This window comes from Lissotriton vulgaris, chromosome 11 (genome assembly GCF_964263255.1).
Source record: "Lissotriton vulgaris chromosome 11, aLisVul1.2, whole genome shotgun sequence".
NCBI classification, from domain to species: domain Eukaryota; kingdom Metazoa; phylum Chordata; class Amphibia; order Caudata; family Salamandridae; genus Lissotriton; species Lissotriton vulgaris.
The window spans coordinates 137,460,219-137,482,740 of NC_141699.1; the positions used below are offsets into that span (position 1 = coordinate 137,460,219).

Below are 22,522 nucleotides of genomic sequence, written 5' to 3' on the forward strand. Positions count from 1 at the left end.
CAGAGAGTTATGAGGAAGACGCTGGATATACTCCCCCTTCCTGCCAGAAAAACCATGGTGCACGCCCTTATTTCATCTAGATTGGACTATGGAAACGTCTTGTATTTAGGGGCCAGTGCAAAATGCATTCATAGGCTGCAGCTGGTTCAGAATGCAGCGGCACGGCTGGTTCTCCTGCTGCCCAGGAGGGCCTCTTCTAAGAGAGCACTCCAATCCCTGCACTGGTTACCGATTAGGGAAAGAGTGAAATTCAAAGCCCTCTGTGTCGGACATCGCATCCTACAGGGGAAAGGACCCACCTATCTCTGTAATCTGTTAAGCCCCTATCATCCTACCCGTCAGTTAAGATCGTGCGGGACTGGGCGAGTAGCTGTTCCCAAGTTTAGCAGAGTGAGAATGGGTGGACACTCCTTCAAAGTTCTGGCTGCCCAGCAATGGAATCAACTACCACAGGAACTACGCCTGGAAACATCAGAGCAGGAATTCCGCAAAGAGTTAAAAACCTTTCTGTTCCCAAAGGACATCTGATATGCCGTTAAAGATCATGGCGGAACAAGTCAATAGGGGTTAGTCATAGCGCGGGGACACACTAGTTAGTGTAACCAGGCGCTTTATAAATTTATTAATAATAATAATAATAATTCACCCTCAGTCAAGAGATCTGGGTTAAATCCACCATTCTTTTGCTCACCATGCCACCCCAGTTTAGACCTGGCCATATGCAAATCAGTCTCGACCCTGTGCCTCAATGGGAACAGTCCAGCCCAAACTACCAAGCCAGGTCTTCCCTAGACAGGAAACAAGCATCCTAGGACCGGTTTCAGGGTTTCACCCCGCATCACCCAGGATTGCTTGAATCCAGTGGCTCAGTGACTACGGGACCCACGTCTGGGCACACTTGGGGCAAGAAAGCAAAAGAGACACAATTAATGGGCAAGTTTGTGGCATGGTGTGCAGAACAATAGATTGATCTCCATTTCAGCTCCCTTTTCTCAGGTTCCTCTCTTTATTCTTTCCCTTGCCTGGCAGCGATCTACACGGGGTGCCTTAAAGGGGTACCTTTCTGCTATTTTAACCCTTTGTGAAGTTGTCTGACCAGCCATTCCTCTTCAAATACCCTATTGTAAATAGGTTCTTGAAAGCTTTGCAACATGTTTCTTCCTTCTCTATTTCTCATTCCTCAGTGGGACCTTAAACTAGTTCTGACGTTTTTCATGTGCGCTCACTTTGAACCTTGCACAGTGGTCCTCTCAGGCTCCTTACTATCAAGATGGCTTTCCTGGTGACAATTGCATCTGACAGAAGAGTCTACCCAATCAAGCTTGCTATTCAAAACTAAATCTTACTTGCTGCCAAAAGTTGCCACTCCCTTTCATGTAGGCCAGTGCATCAACCCTCCTACTTTTATACTCTGCCACATCCCTCTAAGAAGGAGGACCGACGCCACAGACTGGACCCAAAAAAAGCTTTTTTATTCAAACTTTACCGCACTAAAGAGTTTGGGGTGGACAACTAACTTTTTGTGGGGCATATCGATAGAAGGGAAAGGATGTGCAGAAGCGGACCATCTCTTAGTGGATTATGCTCTGCATTAAGATCTGATGCGCATTGGCCAAGAAGCAACCCCCTGAGGGTTTGCCTGCTCATTCTACCAGAGCCAAATCCGGGACTACAGTGTTAGCAGGCGGAGTACTGGTCCTGGACATCTCCCAGGCAGCAACATGGTCCCTCTGCACATGTTCAGCGAGTACTTTTTATTGTTTATTTTTTTGCCCACTCTATCCTGCAGGATTTTGGGTTTTTTGGTTTAAAATTATTACGCAGACCCACCTCCAGGAAAGTATTGCTTGGTTATCTATTCTAAGGTAAGGAATCTGCAGCTAGAATACTCTTGATGAACACATTTACCTTCATTAAAGCCTGATCTGGTAGAGACTCTATCTAGCCACAGATTCCTTACTGACCCACCCATCCTCCCCACTCCGCGACTGGATTTCTAGGAACAAGGCTGTTGAGGGCCCTAATTTTCCGCACCAATGGTCAGTATTCGTCATGGCTCTGCACACTTGGCGGGCAAAGTTGTGAAGAGAAACTGACATTAGCGCACTTGGGTGGTGCCTATATAGGTACCATGCAAGTCCCTTCCCATGTGGCCGACGGTACACAGAGCCAATCAACGCCACCTACTGGCACAGGGGAACTGCTCACGAAAAACTTCCGGATCCACTCTGATGCCTGGGGATAATTCTAAGGTAAGGAATCTGTGACTAGATAGACTCTACCAGTTAGTGTTAGCGAAGTCAAGTAACTTGTTCAACTGATCACCTTTTATACTACTTTTTTCTTGAGCGCGAAAACCTATTTTCTAACGATTGCTGCAGTTAAAAAGCCAAGTATTGTCATGTCTATTTTTTCAACTATCTTCTCTCTCAGCCTTTTATATGCATTTTGAATGTATTGGTTATATTTATTTTAACATACCTTAAATGAAGCATTTCCAGGTAATTTTGCCTTTTCATTAAATGCAATATTTTATTACAGGTTTGATCATTCCTGCAAATTGTGTATCTGCCCTTGTAAGCCTCCTTTCAACTTCAGATCAGTCTCAGCAACTGGCAGTCCAACAGCAGCATATCTGGCAACAACATCACCCTCAGAGCATCACTAACTTCAGTAATGCATAGAATATTATCGCTTAAGTGGACTTTGAGTGATTCAGAAAGTGCTCTGGTAGCATATCATTTTCCTACAAATCAGGGGCAGATTCCAAAGATAAAAACTTTTGACTTCAGTTCCGGGATAGCTTTGGGATTTGAAGTTTATTTGAAAGATAAACTGAAAGCCAGTGTTTGCTTTCACTGGTTCATCTGTCCTTCTACAGTTCTGTATTGCTTCCTGTTTGCTTGCACTTTGGCTGGTTAAACTTGTGCTGTTAACCACAATTTGTTTATATATGATTGAACGTTCTTACACTTAAAAACAAAATATTGTCATACATTGCTCAGGGTTTAACACAGTAAGTTATTGCCATATCTTTGAGAGTGATCCTTGAATGCATATATTTTAAAGGATGTACATGTTTAAATGTATTTTTCTTTTGGAGCTGGAAACCAGTTCACTTACAAGAGTAGGAATTCTTATCAGTGCACAATATGCATTCAGGGCTCCTCCCTTGTATTTTTTTGTTTCATAATGCATGTCACTGCATACATGCACTAGCAAGCAAACAAGTCTCAAAAATACAATCTTCGCTGCACAGCAATGGATATTTCATATATATTGATATATGTTTAGATGGATGTATCCTGATATGTAAATATCTTGATAGATCTATATATACATTTGTGTATATATATATAGGTGTCTATATCCCATTATTTAATTATTTTTTGTTTTATATAAGGTGTTTATACTTGAGTCTCCAATATGTTTTCTCAAAGAATTTGAAAAAAAGCATAAAAAAACCAAAATGTTTTAATGTATCAATGCTGTTTCTAAGGTGTGCTCTAAATATGATTCATTGCCATTTTTTTCACCTATTGAAGCATTCTTAATCGGAGAAGGATATGTAAATTTCTGTGGAAATCCAATTCCTTTTCGTATACAACCCTTTTTTTTCTTTTAAATACTTCATGTAGTTGAAGAACAGTCTCATTTGTCAGAATGATGACCACTTGTATACAATGGGAAAAACACAAAGCTTCTGCTGTATGTGCTCTTTGTTACTTAGTAATTTGAATAGCATTTAATCTATTGTAAAACCTTGTAGAGTTTATCTTGACCTGTTGAAAATGTATTGTACAAATGTGAATAGCCACTTATCTATAATATGGGTAAGTTTTGTTTCGCCTATAATGGTAGATGTTTATAAGAAAGTGAAGGACAATGTTTGTCAGATCTTAATTGCACAGGTTGCACTATTGAGAAGTTGAGATTGTATAAACCTGTCTAAAGACACAATACACACAACCTGTAAGATATCAATATCTTGTGGTTGTTAAAATTATTGTAATAGAGGATTCTTTGAGGCAGCTGCTGTGTTCCGATACGTTCTATATTAAACTGTTGCTCTGCTTCCATTTCTTTTCCACCTGCATGCTTTAGGAATTTTCCCTTTTGGGTCCAAAACCAAACAGTCCTGTAATTTGGTATTATAGCCCTGGACCTCTTTTTGAATTTATTGCATCCATTGACTTTGTATAGTGGGGAATGTCATGGCTGATCTTGGCTTGAGAAAACAATGGAAATGCTCAAGATGTCAGGACCAGAGTTAGTATTGCACCTGAATAGATTAGCACTAAATTGTTTTCCATTAATTGCATCAGCCACATGATAGTGAATCATACATTAACAAAATTGACCAGTAGACTATAATGTTGTTAATGGTTGGAAATGGTTCTTTGATCTGACACCATAATATTTAATTTTATCCCAAATTGGCTGTGCTATCCACATACGATGTCTTGAGGGAGCCATAACATTTAAAATGGCAGCATTGATCTTTATTTACTATTGACCTCCTACCAAGCACCCCACTTGGGAGCTCAATTTTCTAACCATAATCCTGAGACACTGACTGTTTTTACAATTACAGGTACTTGAAATCACAGTAAATTGCCAATGAATTGAACTTTGCGCCAAAAGAGGTTTTGGAGTGAGTTTTTGTTTCCATATTGTCAGCTTTGTTACATTCTTGGTCAAATATTGATACAGTCGGAATGTTTCTACATGCCTTTATCCCCAAAATTTGGTAACAGCTGCTAACATTACTCTGTAGGACTGAACTGATCAAACGTAATCTGCTGACAACCTCTTGAAGATTTCTCCGCATTCTGCTGCTCATTTTCTTTTTTGTTTAAATTCAATCTAATAAGGGTAATTCCTGACAAGTCTTCAGACAAAATAAAAGTATGTTTTCAAGAAAAAGTTGGATCCTAACCTTTTTTTGTCCTTGCAAACAAATCTGAAACATTACACTTCAGCACTGAAAAGCAAATTGCTAATCCTTTCAAAACCACTAAACTTATGCGCAGTCAAGTTCCCATAAATCCTTTGTGTGAAACTAAATGATAAGAATGTCTTTTGTGATGAACAGAACCTTTAAAAATGTGGATGTTTTAGGAAAAGTCATTGTTCTCTTAATTCTTGCTGTACATAAGGTTATTTTCAGAAGTCTTTTTTCCTTTCTATGCACAGACTGCACATGAATGAGAACTTATTACATGGTTTGTGATCTCTGAATAGTCATTAAAACAGCAGTACTATACAAAATAATTACAATTGTGATTCATCCCCTTCTCTTTGTGTATATATGTATATGTTTGTATTTTTACAAACTTAAAACACATGTTTTCTTCGAATGCAATAGCACTTGTAGACTATCAACAGTTGCTATTTTGTTACCCTCATTGACTGTTAATTTATTTTCATAGAACTGCTGCTTTAAACTATCATACTTTAAAATGTTGTAGAAATATATATTTCAGAAAATAGTTTTTCCAATTCTTGAAAAATTACAACACATTTTTACCCATAGAATTCTGGCAATTTATCACTGATTATACAGTGGGTCTGCTTTTTACAATGAGGGGTTTTCTTTTGTACTATGATTTATGTTCCTTATCGTATTTTGTAATAAAATATTTTCCTTCTAAAATACAACAGCACATTCGTTAAGACAATCCATTATTTCATCATTTGCTTCATTGTTTTATGTGTGCAGATAGTTCATCTAAAAGAAAAGTTGTTTTTGTTTAAATAAGTCTCTACCATGTTGTAAACATTATTCGGACTATTAGTCATTTTGATTGTATTTGTTGTGTTTTTAGAAAGTAATTATTGAAGTAAGGTTTTTCAGTTGTGCAATTCAGAAGCTATTTCACATAGTTATTACCTGCTGATTCCTCACCTGCTGAATATCCCCAGGTGTCCGACTGAATCTGGAAACTTTCATAGCTCTGCTGCATTGGTTAGGCGTCTCCCAATTCCAATCACTTCTCCAGGAACAATGTCTTACTGACTTCACAGGATTCAGTAAAGCGCCCACACCGGCACATTGAAACCAGTTCATTTTTCCATGCCTAGTGATATGAATTCTGTACACTCTCCTCATCTTCAAATGTCATCCGCAGGGAATGTTTCAAATATCAGTATATTGCTTAGGAATGTCTTCCCCTAAAAAGAGGTTTCAAGCTTTGTTTTGACAGCCAAATAATGAATATTGACCCACTCGAGGTTTTTCTTTGTGGTGTCTGCTCAAGGCAGAACTCGATGTCCAGTGATGTTTGTCAGTATGAGTTCTCTAACAAAAGAGAGGGACCCAAACAATCCAAAGGGGTGGGGTATCAGAAGATAAACTGTCAAAGTTTCCCCTTTGGGTGAACTTGAAAATAACCCACAGTTTTACACTAAATATACAAAGAATTCATACACTTTCACAAACTAGGAGCAACTAATGATAAACATGAAACAGTCATACAAAAAAATGTACATTTTATTTTGGTAGATTTAAAAACAATTTTAAAAAACAGAACATTGTGACACATCATAAGTTCATTATACGGAAAATGGGACAACATATAAGGAAATAAATTCCAATTAAAAAGGGGAGACAAAAACACCAGTTCGAATAGATTGATGGAAATTACTCCAGATTGTACATTCAGTTTCACAATTACAGGAGTTTCTTATCTCAATCACTTAGTGTTTCTCCACCCAAAATTGCATCGACGCGTTTCGGTTAAGGCATATAATTGTTCAAAGCCAAAAACCTTCCTCAGGATTGAAATAATAGTATACCACTTTTACACAATATCTGAAATAAAAATACACAATATAAGATATACATCGCATGACTGTAAAAAAAGAATAGGCATAAAACATGTTACACAACACTGCTCCTACAAGCACATAACATTCACTGCATTTATCTGTAGGTTTTAATAAAGTAAGATTTTATTGTTTGCTGAGAATATCAACAGTCACGTGCAAGAGCTTATTACATAATAGTCCACAACTTATTTGTAGTACTAGCGAAAAATAGGCAACTATTCATGCTTTAATGCACTAAGGCTAACACATATTGTTTCTAGTGTCAGTCAGTGATGACCCTTGCGTACGAGCTATTAATTTGCCGTGGACATTTGATATCAACCGGCACTTGTATATTATCAACATAAAAGAAGATATAGACATACTGCACCCTTATCCAATGCCCTATATCTTCTAGGGGGTGCCAGTATTGTATTTAAAACAAATACTTAGTACGGTACTAACTATTAATCAACCTTTATAGGTACTTCTTGAAGGTAGCTGACTCTAGCAGCACCGCTGATAATAATTGTTCGCTGATCAACAAGGTAAACACTTTATGTATCATTTTTATACCTTTTGTGCCTATGGAGCAATGGCCAAAATCTTGTCTATGAACCAAGAGTTCTTTAAGTCACTGACTGACACTAGAAACAATATGTGTTGGCCTTAGTTGGTGCATTGAAGAATGAATAGTTGCCTATTTTTCGCTAGTACTACAAATAAGTTGTGGACTATTATGTAATAAGCTCTTGCACATGTGACTGTTGATATTCTCAGCAAACAATAAAATCTTACTTTATTAAAACCTACAGATAAATGCAGTGAATGTTATGTGCTTGTAGGAGCAGTGTTGTGTAACATGTTTTATGCCTATTCTTTTTTACAGTCATGCGATGTATATCTTATATTGTGTATTTTTTTTTCAGATATTGTGTAAAAGTGGGATACTAATATTTCAATCCTGAGGGAGGTTTTTGGCTTTGAACAATTATATGCCTTAACCGAAACGTGTCGATGCAATTTTGGGTGGAGAAACACTAAGTGATTGAGATAAGAAACTCCTGTAATTGTGAAACTGAATGTACAATCTGGAGTAATATCCATCAATCTATTCGAACTGGTGTTTTTGTCTCCCCTTTTAAATTGGAATTATTTTCCTTATATGTTGTCCCATTTTCCGTATAATGAACTTATGATGTGTCACAATGTTCTGTTTTTTAAAATTGTTTTTAAATCTACCAAAATAAAATGTACATTTTTTTGTATGACTGTTTCATGTTTATCATTAGCTGCTCCTAGTTTGTGAAAGTGTATGAATTCTTTGTATATTTAGTGTAAAACTGTGGTTTATTTTCAAGTTCACCCAAAGAGGAAACTTTATTGACAGTTTGTCAGTATGAGTTCCCAAGACCATACAGAAGGTCCAAGCTAAGATGTTGGTTGATCGCGACAAGTGTCTGGTTTTACACCCTTTGCATTCTTGATCTGTCCAAGTATTCTTTCAAGCCTTCAAGAAAAAAGAATGATTAAGAAATAGCAATGTGAAGCATTGTCTCCAATAAGTTGCTCTCATTCGAGAAGCATGTCACCCTCAACGGTCTCAGCTTGAAGTGGAGTCGCCTTCTGAACCGAAATAGGTAGATGTGAGGAAATGGGGTGTATTAAATGGTGGTGTTATGTGGCCTCACCACTAGGGGTGACTGATACGAAGAAAAGGGAAGGTTTAAAGACTGGGAAGTGGGTGCACTTGCCCAGTCAGCATGACCGTACCAGACTGCACACAGGCTCTGCAATGGCAGACCTTAGACACATTTTACAAGGCTGCTTCTGTGGGTGGTACAATTAGTGCTGCAGGCCCACTAGCAGCATTTGGGTTTACACGCCCTGGGCACACTCAGTGCACTAGACTAGGGTCTGACAAGTAAACCAAAATATCCAAACATGGAACCACTGATCAACACATCAATTTACAATAGGAAGCACTTGCACTGTGGCACTGGATAGCAGTGGCACAGTGCCCGAAGCATCTAACACAGCAAAAACACAGGAGGCAACAGCAAAAATGGAAGGGAGACCCACGCCAATGGTGCCAGGTCCAATAGGACCTCATGACCTGAGCCTCCCTTTGGGTACATCTGAACTTGCCTTTAGCATGTTTCAGGTCCCTATTGACTTCTACAGTGTAGAGCTCGAGGCTACCATCCTGACCAACACCTCTACATCCGGTCGCCCAGAGCAGGTAACGCGAAACTGCTTGTGGTTCTTTGGACCTTATGTCCCAAAGAGCATCTCTGAACTCTGACAGCAAGTACTGTTTTGCTACATGTGTTTTTCCTCCCATAGTTTACCATTGTGGCTTTAGATCTTCACCTTCAGATTCCAGTAAGTGACGCCATAAAAAGAAGTCGAAGAAGCGTGTTCGCTCTCAGACGTCCCCCCGCTGCTCCTCGGAGGGGGACAGGTGCACCGCCCATGCGGCTCCTCCGGAGCCTGGAAGTCCCGCTGCCTACCCGCCATACCCAGGTCCGTCGGCGACTCCCGAACAAATGCAAGAGTTTCTTGCTGCCATGGACCACCTTTTTAGGCATCGGGCCCCTGCCGGCGAGCCTGCGTGCCCCGTGTCCAGATCCTGTTGGCCCAACGGCTCCACCTCTGGTGCTGGCCTCGGAGTCACTGGATCCAGCGCCCTTGGCTCCAGCCACGGCGCCACAAGGTGCAGTGCCGCTGGCTCCAGCCCCGGCGATGCCCTTGGCTCCAGCCCCAGCCCCGCCTTTGGCTCCGCCACATGCGCCGCACTGGGTGCAGTTTATCCCACCCCTGCCCCGGTTCTCGGACCATTTCGTTCTGACCTGGGTCTGCATTGGAATGCGGCTCCGGTTCTGCCTCAACTGGCGCCGGTCCTGGTGCTTATACCGGCGCCACTTGCCCCCTCTCCGGCTCCGGCCTTGCTCCCGCGGTTTCTCCTCCGACTCTGGAGCCGGACGAGGACTGGGACGACCTAGAGAAACCCCTTGCGCGGCAGTGTGACTCAGAGCAGGATTGGCTGGATGACCTTCAAGATGCGGGTGAACTTGATCTGTCTTCTGACTCGGGGTTTGCCTCCGCTCTGCCTACTATGGCAGGGGGAAGGGGGCTACTATGTTGAGGGGGAAGGAAAGCCCTCTGGGGTGTGGTCACGAGTCACAACGCACAAACCACCCTGCTGTGGTCAGGAGCCGTGGTCACAGGTCACCGACGCACACTTCACTGAGGAACAAGGAGAAATGATATGAGATGACAAAGATCACATTTAAAGTGGCATTTTATTTGTTAAGTCTTAAGTACATCAGAAAATGCATTTATTAATTGATCAGCCTGAGCAATGAAATGTTTGGAAGTCTGACTTTTAATCTGTCAGGATAAAAACAAAACGCAAGTTCACATTCATTATGTGCAAGAGCCTAGAAAACAGGCTGGAATGAGGACCTGTAAACCGGTATAATCGAAATCAGTAGGCGATTCAAAAAGGCTCAGAATACATTCAAAGAAAACATAGCGCCTACAAAGGTGCTTTTCTGAAGACATTACCCAAGCAAGTTTAACATTCTAAAGAAATCCAAGGTGCAAAAAGGACTGGTATCTTTTAAAAGGCACAATAGAAATTAGTTAGGGAAAGCAGAACACTCTATAAAGTCTAGTGCCTTGAAGCACCTTAACTATGAAGACTATCCCAGCAGGGCCTAATAGTTTATGGGAACCTAAAAATGCAAGGAATTGGGTGTGAATGGAAAATACAGAGCAAGGACAGAGAGATAAAAAGACAAAAGTATTATCTGGCTTAGGAAGTCTACCACCTGAGAGAGAGGATTTGAAGTCCCAAGTCAGACAATCGGCTAGCCGGAGAGCTTGCATGAAAGGGTCACATCAGCAGAGCTCTGGCTTTAGATTTGACGGGCTGAATCTAATATACCTGAAAAATGCAGAACTAACACTGTTCTGACGCCTTTTCTGACGCAGGTGGCTTTGACCGCATTGTCCTAGGACAGTGGGAGTGGTCAGGTGTCCCAATGGTTGGTTGGCCCTGCTTGACCCCAGAACATAGATAAAGACTTCTTGTCCTGTACATTTCTAAAAATATATGTGCGAGCGGAACTTACGTGTTTCAGTGGAAAGTCCCTGAAATGTGTCAATCTGCCTCTGCACCAGCTGAGTCTCGTGTACGTGTGAGAGTGGGGTGTCTTGAAATGGCGCTTGTGAAAGGCTACTGTACTTTTCCAAAGTTGCTCAAGTTACCTCGCTGTGTCCTGCACACTAGAAAGGCACGTTTTAAAAATGATTTAGGCCCAGTGGATTTTGCTAACATAAGGTGTGACCTTTGGCCTTTCGCTTGGGCCCATAAACCTGAAATTAAGGGAATCTGTGGGATCCCATTTGCTGATTATACATAGCAAAAATTGTGGGATTTCAAGCATATTTTCAGATTTACTCTAGCAGGGCCAGGTAGGGCCTTCACACTACCAGGGTTGATAAAAAGGCCCTCTATCATCTCCCTCCTCTTGTTCATTCAATGAACATTCTTTTAACTTATTATCTCTGCGACCCTTCAGCCAGTTGCTGTATCCAGGGTATGTCATTAACATAACACTTAAAGCTACCTTGTTGTTGATCTATTTCGTTGGCTTTGTCTTCATTTGGCCTAATGAGTATTTTCGCATACTCTGCATCTTGCTCATTAAGCAGGCATTCATATTGGGCTGCTGTTGGGCTCTTACTCAGACAGTCTCTACCTGGGAGAAGTGGAGGAGCTATTTGTATTCCATAGTGGGTGCTAGGTGCGCTGCTAACTCGCTCATCTCCATTCGTATTCCAGTCCCATCCCAATGAACACGACCTTTGTCCTCATACCCAGCTACCTGTAAATACCTATGCTAGTGTAGTTTGTCCCCACTATCTTGGTGCTAACTTTCTTTTCCTACAATGGCACTCATCTGCGGGATGCAACACAAAAAGAAACAGCAAAAAATAAAAACTTTTTAGAACTGCCACAAAGGTATCCAGTCAAAGTTCAACAAATCTGTGGCTCTCTACTATGGCATCTCCTCCAGCAATCCATTTCTTTTCTATCTTGTTCAAGTTGTTGATGGCATTGGTCAGTTGAGCCATGTTCTTCGTTGTTAGTAATGTACAGCTCACTCCTTATCCAAAGGCATACTCTCCTCTTGGTATTTCGAAGCCAGAGTCCTTCAGCCTTAGTCTGGAGCATCACAATGATGGTAAAGGGAAAAGAACTGGACTCTGCTCAACCGGCAAACCTCCTTTGGTGGGACTTTGAACACTGTCCACCCTTAGAACTGAGCACACTGCTCTTGTCCGTGGAGCCAGATAACAGAGCCAGAGATGGGCATCGATGTGTGAGATATTTGCTGGTGGAACCATCATGGAGACTTGGTGCAATGTTCTCTTGAGCTCAGGCTGCTTCTTCGTTAGGGCTGTTGGAGATAGAGCCATTCTCTGCAGGCCCAGAAAAAGTAAATTCGGTCAGAGATGCCATATTTATTGTCTGAAAAAAAACCTGCTGTTTTCAATTTGAGTGTCGCCCCACAGGTAACATGCCATTCTAGAAAAGAGAGAAGAGGTGTCTTTTAGTTTGAAATCAGTTCATGCTTTTGGACATTTTTATTTTATACACCCTAAGTGGACAACCTGTCTATCTTATTTTATAATCCTAGTCTACCCTATGTTGCCCTAAGAGCGCTTCTTTATACCTTAACTGACCTCGGGCACTGAATTTTGCCATGGGCGTAACTTTTTGCGAATAACAACAACGCCGTTCTAATCTGTCATGGGTAATGGAGAGTGTGGCGGATGGAGCAATGATAGTCTAACAGATACCCTGCTATCATAAACCTATTGATTCTTCAAAAAAAAAACTACACTATGGGCCATACCATGAACAGTCATCTGAAATAGCCTTGTTGTCTTCACTTCCATTCTGCATGTGTCAGTGATGACCTCATGCATCAGTGAGGTGGAGGGGTTGTCCCTTCCTGTTCTATGTATAAACACTTTAGGGACAGTGGCCTCAATAATCTGACATTAGTTTGTGTATCCTGCAGGAGGTGTTCTATAGTCTGTGGTCGTATCTTCCTAGGTGAGAAAAGCTATCTGTTCTCCCTGCATGGGGAGTGTATGAGTCATGTAACAGTGCCTTAGTCTTCTGTCTACCTATTGTTGTCATCTGACTGTACCTCATACTCTGCAGAGAATTGTGAGCAGGATGCTGTCTAGCTGCATGGGCACTATTTCTTATTATTGCATTATTACTTCCATCAGAGGAGGGCGATGAGGACATATGTTGCAAACACAATTAATCTGGGGTGCTAACTGTGCTAGTAGAGGGGGTGTTGAACCTTTCTGCATGCTTGCAAGGGCTATTTACTCCATGTGCTAACAGATATATTGGAAGTGACTTTGTTGCTATTGGCAACTTCAAAGATATGAGCAATACAAGTCTTCCTATTAACACAATGAGACAAAAGCAATTAAATTTTCCTAATGCCACTTCTGTCAGTATTGCAAAATATTATAATACAAAATACATAACTTTAGATAAGACACTTCTGTGAGGCAGGTGTTGTGGCTACGTCTGAATCCATAAACAACCAAGCTGTCACCGCCTTCTTCCTTTTGGACAGTCAAATGGAAACAAGTTAGTCTTCTCTGATTTGCAGAGTTGACCTTGAAGTTTGTTCTGTTATTTCTTTCCTCTTGGCAATGGGGACAGCTGCTGGTTAGTAGTCTATTATTTCCAAAAGTCTTTGGGCCAAGATCTGTGTTCCATTATTCATATGTCGAAGCCCAGAACTGATGTGGCCCCACTTCCTGGAAACCTGACTTTGAAAGAAACTTCGCAGTGCATGTTAGTGTATACAAACTTTTGTTATTTTTAATATTTTTCATTATTTCAGAAGATTTTTCACTTGTGTTGATGCATAAATAATAATTTTGTGAAACCTTGGAACATTCATTACTTAAAAAAAAGAAAATACACTAAACACCTAAAACATGATACTGTCATAATTCCAGGGTATTTAAACTTTTAAAGCAGGTAAAAAAATATGTACAACCATCTGAAGTCCGCAACTGTACTTCAACCGGCCTGGCAATAGTGGTGCTATTCACTGCTGTATGTTGTGTGTTGGCTAGCTGGGGTATGGAGGGAACTCCAAATGAAGGAAAGAATCTGGGAATTATATTGCCTTTTTGTATAAGTTACTTTAAAGAAGAATCCATTATCTAAAAAAAAAGGAACTTAAAAAAATGTTGGGCTATAGCTTGTCTCAACGTAAAACATATTTGAAAATCTCTGTCACAGTGACACCTGTTCATAACCTGCCCCAGGCTCATAAACCGAAATGCTAAAACATTTCACTAAACTACCTGAATCAGGAACGTACCATTTCTTTGCAACATGAAAATAAACCAGCCTTGCCAAATCCAGTAGGCCTCAAATATTTTGTTAGCCTTTTGTCTTTCTCAATGCACAATCAGTATTTTAGTCCCTGGCTTATGTACTGCTTAAAAAAGCATTTTAGCACAGTCGCCTTACAGTATTTCCTGCAATTTTGAAGAACCTAGAAAAAAATTATTAATATACCTACATATTACTTCTGTTATGCACATATATATATATTTGTATATATACATATGTATATATTTCTCATTTTGTGTGATCCTGCGATCATCGACGTTCCAACTGCCTCGTTACAGACCACAGGAAATGTATTTCCTGCCTGGCTCAATGCCCAGAATCTTGTGGTTGGTTACTTCCAACGGCAGAGAAAGCCTGTTAACTCTTTTGTCACCTTGTAACATCTAAAAACATGTGCTTTTTAATTGTAGGCTATGCTGACCAGAATATTTAACATCACATTAAACACAGGCTCATGTTCTCTGTATGTCGTGCATGCTGAGTAAACGCCGTATATTCCATTCCATAATTTTATCCCCCTATTCTCTCACTATTTCTGTGCATAAGAAATTGTGGGAGATTTTTCTATTTTATTATTATCTGCTCCGACATCTACATTGCTCTAAGGCTAGTGGCATCATTCAACTTGAATGCAAGCCAAAATTTCAAAAACCCTATTTTGTAATGGCGAACATCAACTGTCAGTGCCCTGTTGTAACACCCTCCCCGATCTGTTCCTGCATTCAGACCATTGCTTGCCTACTTAAACTGGGACTGAATTCGGATACTGGTACGAATAAATTATTTCGTACTTAGTACCTTGGTGCTGCAGCATTTTTTCCTTTTTGGGGCATTATTTTGTGTATAGGTGTCTATTGTTGCTGTTGCATGGGAACGTGCATTCACAGGAACTATTGTTGGACTTGGGCCACATTCATAGGGCCATAGGGGCTTAGTCCTTGTTGTGCTGGACTCATAAGTTGCTGGCTTTGGTCTCGAAGCCTATTGCGGCACTGTCTTTGCATGTGACCTATTTTGTGGCAATAATGACAAGTGCGCTGTGTTGGCTGTGATTGGAGCCTCAGTTGTGCCATTCCATTTACTCTTCCCAGTATACCTGATTTTCTGGTGGCATTCTTTCTGTTATTTATATAATAATTTTGTTGGTCATTTCTGTAGGCATGCTGTGCTGCTATGTATGGTACTGGGGGCTGTGGCTGCATGTACTGATCAGCTGGCTGTCGTTGGGCCTGAACGTATTGTGCATATTGTTGTGGCTGGGTCTCTAAGTATAATGTGGCAGGCTGTAATGGGGCCTGGATGTATTGCATGGTGAGCTGTTGTAGCAGCGCAGGCGGTATGTTGACTGCTGTCATTTGATTGACAGGTGCAGCTATCATGACAACTTATTAGTTTAGAATGTCTATTTAAAAGTTCAAAAGCAATCAGTCAGAAATCCCTAAATGCAGAATTTTTAACCGTGCACGAATTTACAACTTTAAAGCACATACAAATGCAATGAAAGGGTGAACTGTCATGTTCCTGTGGCACTAAACCAAGGCTGCTTTTATTTGAGGGGGTGCTTTGCAAATTTATGACATAAATAGATGTGCACGTTATAGAGAAAATACCTCATTTATATAGTAGAAGAACTGTTTTCAACATTACACTGGGCATTTGGCAGTCTTGGCATTTACATGCACATTCTAGAGTGCAAATCAGACTCATTCAAATGCAAACAATAATATTTTAAATCAATGGAACTACTTAAAAATGTAACCTACAATGAAAAACACACTACATGCTCATGTCAACCACTACTGCTTTGTAATTGCAACAAGCTTTTCCAACCAGTAGCTCTTGAGCTACTGGTAGCTCTCCAGTATGTAGTTCAATTTACGAAATTAAAACCTATTTAGTGTTTTGTTAAATTAATGTATGTATATCAAAATTGAAACGCATATATTTGATATAAAAGATTGGTATATTCTAAACGCGTAATGTTAATTTTGAAGAAACAATTTTTGAATTTGCCAATATTTGTAAAGCTTATTTTAGAGTAATAAATCATGCAGCATTGGGAGTCTTATTCCTCATACCATTTCCTTGGTGCTAGGGTCATTGAAGCTTTAGCTGCTATTTATTGCCCACCTAGAAGCATTCCATGTTAAACCCCCCCCAGTTAAATGTATAAATGCAGGATAATCTTTTAATGGGGGTCTATGGTGTGACACTCTCTGCCTATACTCTTCCTTCTTAGTTGCTGTAATTGAGATCTTGTATAGGTCCCTCTTCTACACCCTTAATGACACAGAGGTATATACCGTCTTATAATTCTTGATTCTGTGCAGCAGCGCAACCAGGGTAGTGGAGCTGGCTGCCACAACTCGCATAGGCAATCTTAGACTGACATGGGTATTTTGTTCAAAAGCTTGATAGAACTAGCAGTCTTTCCCAATTTTCAATTTTAAGATAAAATATATGTCAAAGTCAGTAGGTATTCTTATATTTAGTAGAACTCAGTATCTTATTCATAGGGACACTAGTATCTATGTTGTTCACTGTGAGCCTGTGAGGAGAAATGCTATTCGCTTGCTTGGGTGTGCCCTGCTTGTATCTTTACCCTAGATGTTGGGAAAGTTGGGGAATCGATCTAGTGTTCCTTTCTCTGCCTGAAGCGTCCGCATGGGGCTATTTGTCTTGGTGGTGACGAATGGGTGGACTTACAACAGACTGCGTAGAATCTGATGAATCTGAGTCTTCCCCATCAGTGATGACAATGGAGTTTGAGCCGTCTGAGAGACAGGAATGGATCGATTGAGCGGAATGAGACGTGGATAGGGCGTCAGAGCTAGACGAGTTGCAGAATAATGCATGTGTGCTGGCAAATACGTCAGTCATGGAAATGGTAGAGATGTTAACCTGGGTGTCGGGAGTGAAGATGAAACCCAGAAGGTCCCAAGCGATAGCTAGTCTCTCTCGGCTCTTGTTATCAAGGTATGTTATCGTGTTAAAAGTGGTGTTATGGACTGAGGTAGGGACGTCATGCACCAGATGGATAGAGCAATTTATAGTACGTGGGGTGGTGTTGGACATCACGGATATAGAGGATGTGATGAGGACGTCAAGGGGCTAGGAGGAATACTTGGATACACGTCCCCCCTTTTTGGCTATCAGTCGCTATAGCTAATGATAGACAAGAACCCTCGTTATTCCAGAGGAAAGGAGAAGCAACGTCAGTGCGTATCTTTAGACTGCTAGCCACCTACCTAGCAGGGCTGCGATAAGGAAAGGGAGATACAACTCAGACAGCAATGGGAAAGGGAAGGCCGAGTAGGGCACCTGGCGGCTGTGGGAGATGGTGCAACTAGGACTGAGACGCTATGTCACTGGACGCACAGAGAAGCACCTTCAAAGCACAACTACTACACAGAGCAAAGCAATGGACAGTTTACATGGAACAAAAACAAATATCCACCTTGACAATACTTTCAAAGACAAATCAAACAGCAAGGCAAAAAACAAATAGCAACCATGACAACATATTCAAAGACAAATCAAAAACATATGAAGATGCATCATAAAAACTGAAAGCACAGTAAAAAGAACCTAGATATTAAATCTCACTAAACACGGTGGAGCACCATGGTGCGCAAGAATGGGCGAGGAAGGAGGGGGGAATCTGAAATTACCACAAGTGACTTCCTCTTTCTGTACCTTCGTGGAACGAGAGAACAAGGCAGCAACTGACAAAGCCAGTCAGTAAAGCAGACTAAAAGTGGAACTGAACAAAAGATATGGACACCCAAACCTTGCTAAAATAGATCGTAAGGAGAAGAAAGTAAACAATGGAAGGGCGTGAAGGCAGCACTCATGGATGAGAACGTAGGGGCACAAGTGGCAGAGGAAGGGCGCAGGAGAGAAGAATGGGCAACAAGGAAGTGCGAAGATGAGAACTGAACAGACCAGAACAGAGGAAGAGCACAATATGCTATGTAAATAGGCAATAAACCGTTTGGAGAGAAAAAAGTAAATAAAAACATACAATATGCAAAGTAGTAATGTGTTATCAACCTAGAACATGGCACAGAACAAAATGCGATTGCACGTCAAACCATAATGCAACAATGGAGAGCTAGGGGAGCCTTCAACTCCGACCCCGGACACAGAGGCTCCGGGGGACACCCTGCACACAGACTTGAACTGGAGAGGGATCATAAACCTGCCCACAGATTTGAACTGTAGAAGGGGAGACTCTACCTCCGACCCCGGACACAGAGGCTCCGGGGGACACCCTGCGCACAGACTTTAACTGTCGAGGGATCAAAAACCTAGAACCATTGACGCTATAATCATTCCCTCCGGACCGGAACCGGCAGGGCAAACAAGAGTGCAAAACAGGAAAACCACCAACCTTGAAGGCACAACTGTTATGAACCAATACGCAGCAGAAAAGCCTATACTGACCTCTGACAAGAAAGTGACAAATCGTGACCTCACAAAGACAGAGAGAGAGAGGGTTCAAATCGTGACTAGAGATAGTGCTGCAGGGGACAGGTGGCAGCCAGAGACAGTCCAAAAAGAGTCAGTCGCACCCTCAGGCAGCAGAGACCCAGGAGATTTCAAGGAAAAACAAAAACCTTGTCTTACCCGTGGTCTCTGCCGCAAAGGAGCGGAGCCCGGACCCCTCAGGGACCTGTCGTGGATGTGCACCGGATCCTCTGCAAACAGTACGTAGTACGATTTTACGTTGGGCGCCAGCTGTTGAGGGGAGAATGGAAGCCCTCTGGGGTGTGGTCACGAGTCACAACGCACAAACCACCCTGCTGTGGTCAGGAGCCGTGGTCACAGGTCACCGACGCACACTTCACTGAGGAACAAGGAGCAATGATATGAGATGACAAAGATCACATTTAAAGTGGCATTTTATTTGTTAAGTCTTAAGTACATCAGAAAATGCATTTATTAATTGATCAGCCTGAGCAATGAAATGTTTGGAAGTCTGACTTTTAATCTGTCAGGATAAAAACAAAACGCAAGTTCACATTCATTATGTGCAAGAGCCTAGAAAACAGGCTGGAATGAGGACCTGTAAACCGGTATAATCGAAATCAGTAGGCGATTCAAAAAGGCTCAGAATACATTCAAAGAAAACATAACGCCTACAAAGGTGCTTTTCTGAAGACATTACCCAAGCAAGTTTAACATTCTAAAGAAATCCAAGGTGCAAAAGGACTGGTATCTTTTAAAAGGCACAATAGAAATTAGTTAGGGAAAGCAGAACACTCTATAAAGTCTAGTGCCTTGAAGCACCTTAACTATGAAGACTATCCCAGCAGGGCCTAATAGTTTATGGGAACCTAAAAATGCAAGGAATTGGGTGTGAATGGAAAATACAGAGCAAGGACAGAGATATAAAAAGACAAAAGTATTATCTGGCTTAGGAAGTCTACCACCTGAGAGAGAGGATTTGAAGTCCCAAGTCAGACAATCGGCTAGCCGGAGAGCTTGCATGAAAGGGTCACATCAGCAGAGCTCTGGCTTTAGATTTGACGGGCTGAATCTAATATACCTGAAAAATGCAGAACTAACACTGTTCTGACGCCTTTTCTGACGCAGGTGGCTTTGACCGCATTGTCCTAGGACAGTGGGAGTGGTCAGGTGTCCCAATGGTTGGTTGGCCCTGCTTGACCCCAGAACATAGATAAAGACTTCTTGTCCTGTACATTTCTAAAAATATATGTGCGAGCGGAACTTACGTGTTTCAGTGGAAAGTCCCTGAAATGTGTCAATCTGCCTCTGCACCAGCTGAGTCTCGTGTACGTGTGAGAGTGGGGTGTCTTGAAATGGCGCTTGTGAAAGGCTACTGTACTTTTCCAAAGTTGCTCAAGTTACCTCGCTGTGTCCTGCACACTAGAAAGGCACGTTTTAAAAATGATTTAGGCCCAGTGGATTTTGCTAACATAAGGTGTGACCTTTGGCCTTTCGCTTGGGCCCATAAACCTGAAATTAAGGGAATCTGTGGGATCCCATTTGCTGATTATACATAGCAAAAATTGTGGGATTTCAAGCATATTTTCAGATTTACTCTAGCAGGGCCAGGTAGGGCCTTCACACTACCAGGGTTGATAAAAAGGCCCTCTATCAAGGAGGGCTCTTCCTACACTATGGGGCTGCGGAGGCTCTCCATCTCGACCTCCCTACGGTGGCCCTTAAGACCAACCTTCTTACGGAGGTGCTCCAGACGGCGTCTACCAAAGTCCTCTTGGGCACTTGGTTGCGGTCAGCCTCGGGGGCACCGGTGGATAAGAACGTCGCAAGGCGTCATCGCCCAGCGACTGGTGATCCTGCATTCTTGACCACTCACCCTACGCCCGTTAGCCTGGTCATTCATGCCTCGACGTCACAGTGCCTGTCCCACGGACTCTAAGAAGCTGGAACAATATAGCAAGAGGTTGTTCTCTGCCAGCTTGGGGTTGCGGTTGGTTAATACCGCCTGCTTATTGGGCCGTTACTCCCACGCAGTGTGGGATTCGGTAGCAGAGGTCCTACCTCAGTGCTCTGAGGAGGTCCAGGCTGTCCTTTCCCAAGCGATTGTGGAAGGCAAGGATGCGCAAAGTGTGCCATCAGGTGTGGTCTGGACACAGCTGATTCCTTGGGCAGGGCAATTTCCACGACTGTGGTGTTGCGGTGCCATGCCTGATTGCGGTCTACCGGGTTCTCGCCCGATGTCCAGGGCTCGCTCATGGACATGCCATTTAATGGCTCCTGCCTCTTTGGCGACAAATCTGATAGTGCCCTGGAGCGCTTTAGAGACTCACGGGCCACGGCCAAGTCTTTGGGTCTTTACACGAAGAGCCCTGCCATGTCTGGGTTTCGTTCCTTTCGTGGCCAAGGTAAAAGCACCCTAGCATGCTCCTCCACGAAGCCTGTGCAGAACCAGCCTCAGCGCGGCCGTGGATGTGGCTTCCGCAGGGGTGGGTCTGGTAACCAGCGAGCGGGTCAGTCCACCTCCACCCCCGGTGCATCCGCCTCTAAGCCTTCCTAATCTGAGCTTCATGGAGCACCCCACGCTGGTAGGGGACAGGCTCAGTCACCACCTCCACCACTGGCGCGACATCACATCGGACAAGTGGGTGCTGCAGATAATCTGCCAACGTTACTCGCTCCCTTTTCTGTCCTCTCCTCCAGCCATGCCACCTTGGTGCCACCGCATGTCGGGGGATCATTTGGCTCTTCTCCGTGAGGAAGTCATGGCCCTCCTGGCCAAGGGGGCCATTGAGTGCGTTCCCGATCAGGAAGTAGGGAGTGGTTGTTATTCCCACTACTTTCTGGTCCCCAAGAAGGACAAGGGAGGCTTGCGCCCCATCTTGGACCTCGGGGACATCAATCGCTTCCTTCGAAAGGAGAAGTTCAAGATGCTTACTCTGGCTCAGGTCCTGGCTGCCCTGGATCCTGGAGACTGGATGGTAGCGTTAGATTTGCAAGACGCTTATTTTCACATTCCCGTCCTGCCGCACCATCAGCGCTACCTGTGTTTCATGGTGGCCCGGGAGCATTTTCAGTTTGCCGTGCTCCCCTTCGGCCTTACCAGTGCCCCTCAGTTGTTGGCGAAAGTGATAGCGATGGTCGCAGCCCAGCCGGTCGTCACCCACCTCCAGACTACGGCTGACCTCCTGCATTTGCTGGGGTTCTCCATCAATGTGCCGAAGTCGCACTTGAGTCCCTCTCAGAAGCTCCCTTTCATCGGAGCAGTTATGGATTAGACGCTGTTTCGAGTTTATCCTCCCGAGCAGCAAGTCCGGGATGTTCAGGCGATGATTCCGCTCTTTCAGCCTCTATCCCGGGTTTCAGTCAGAATGACCCTCTGGCTTCTGTGCCTGATGGCCTCCTGCTTCCTGCTGGTGACACATGCAAAGTGGCATATGTGGGCTCTGCATTGGGACCTGAAGTGCCAGTGGGCACAGCATCAGGGCAACCTGTCTGATCACGTCCAGATCTCGGAGGGTGCTACACAAAAGATGCAGTGGTGGCACACGAATCGCGATTGAGTAGTGGGTGATCCCTCTCACTTCCCCAACCGGAGCACACAGTAGTGACGGATGCGTCCCTCCTGGGATGGGGAGGCCACATGGGAGAGGCGGAGATCAAAGGCCTCTGGTCTCCGGCAGAGTCCCGGCTCCATATCAAGCTTTTGAAGCTTCAGGCGATCCGATTTGCACTGAAGGCATTCCTTCCCTCTGTCCGGGGAAGTGTAGT

At 42.9% G+C, this 22,522-nt stretch overlaps 1 protein-coding gene across 1 annotated transcript in view; it reads left to right on the top strand.

The window, feature by feature from the left end:
- SBNO1 (strawberry notch homolog 1) overlaps positions 1–5,666 on the top strand; it is a 946,695-nt gene extending 941,029 nt beyond the window's left edge. The window contains exon 27 of the mRNA XM_086942451.1: positions 2,542–5,666. Within this exon, the coding sequence (XP_086798577.1) occupies positions 2,542–2,684 (143 nt within the window). The 3' untranslated portion in view covers positions 2,685–5,666. The remainder of the gene's footprint in view (positions 1–2,541) is intronic.
- Positions 5,667–22,522: the final 16,856 nt, after the last annotated feature.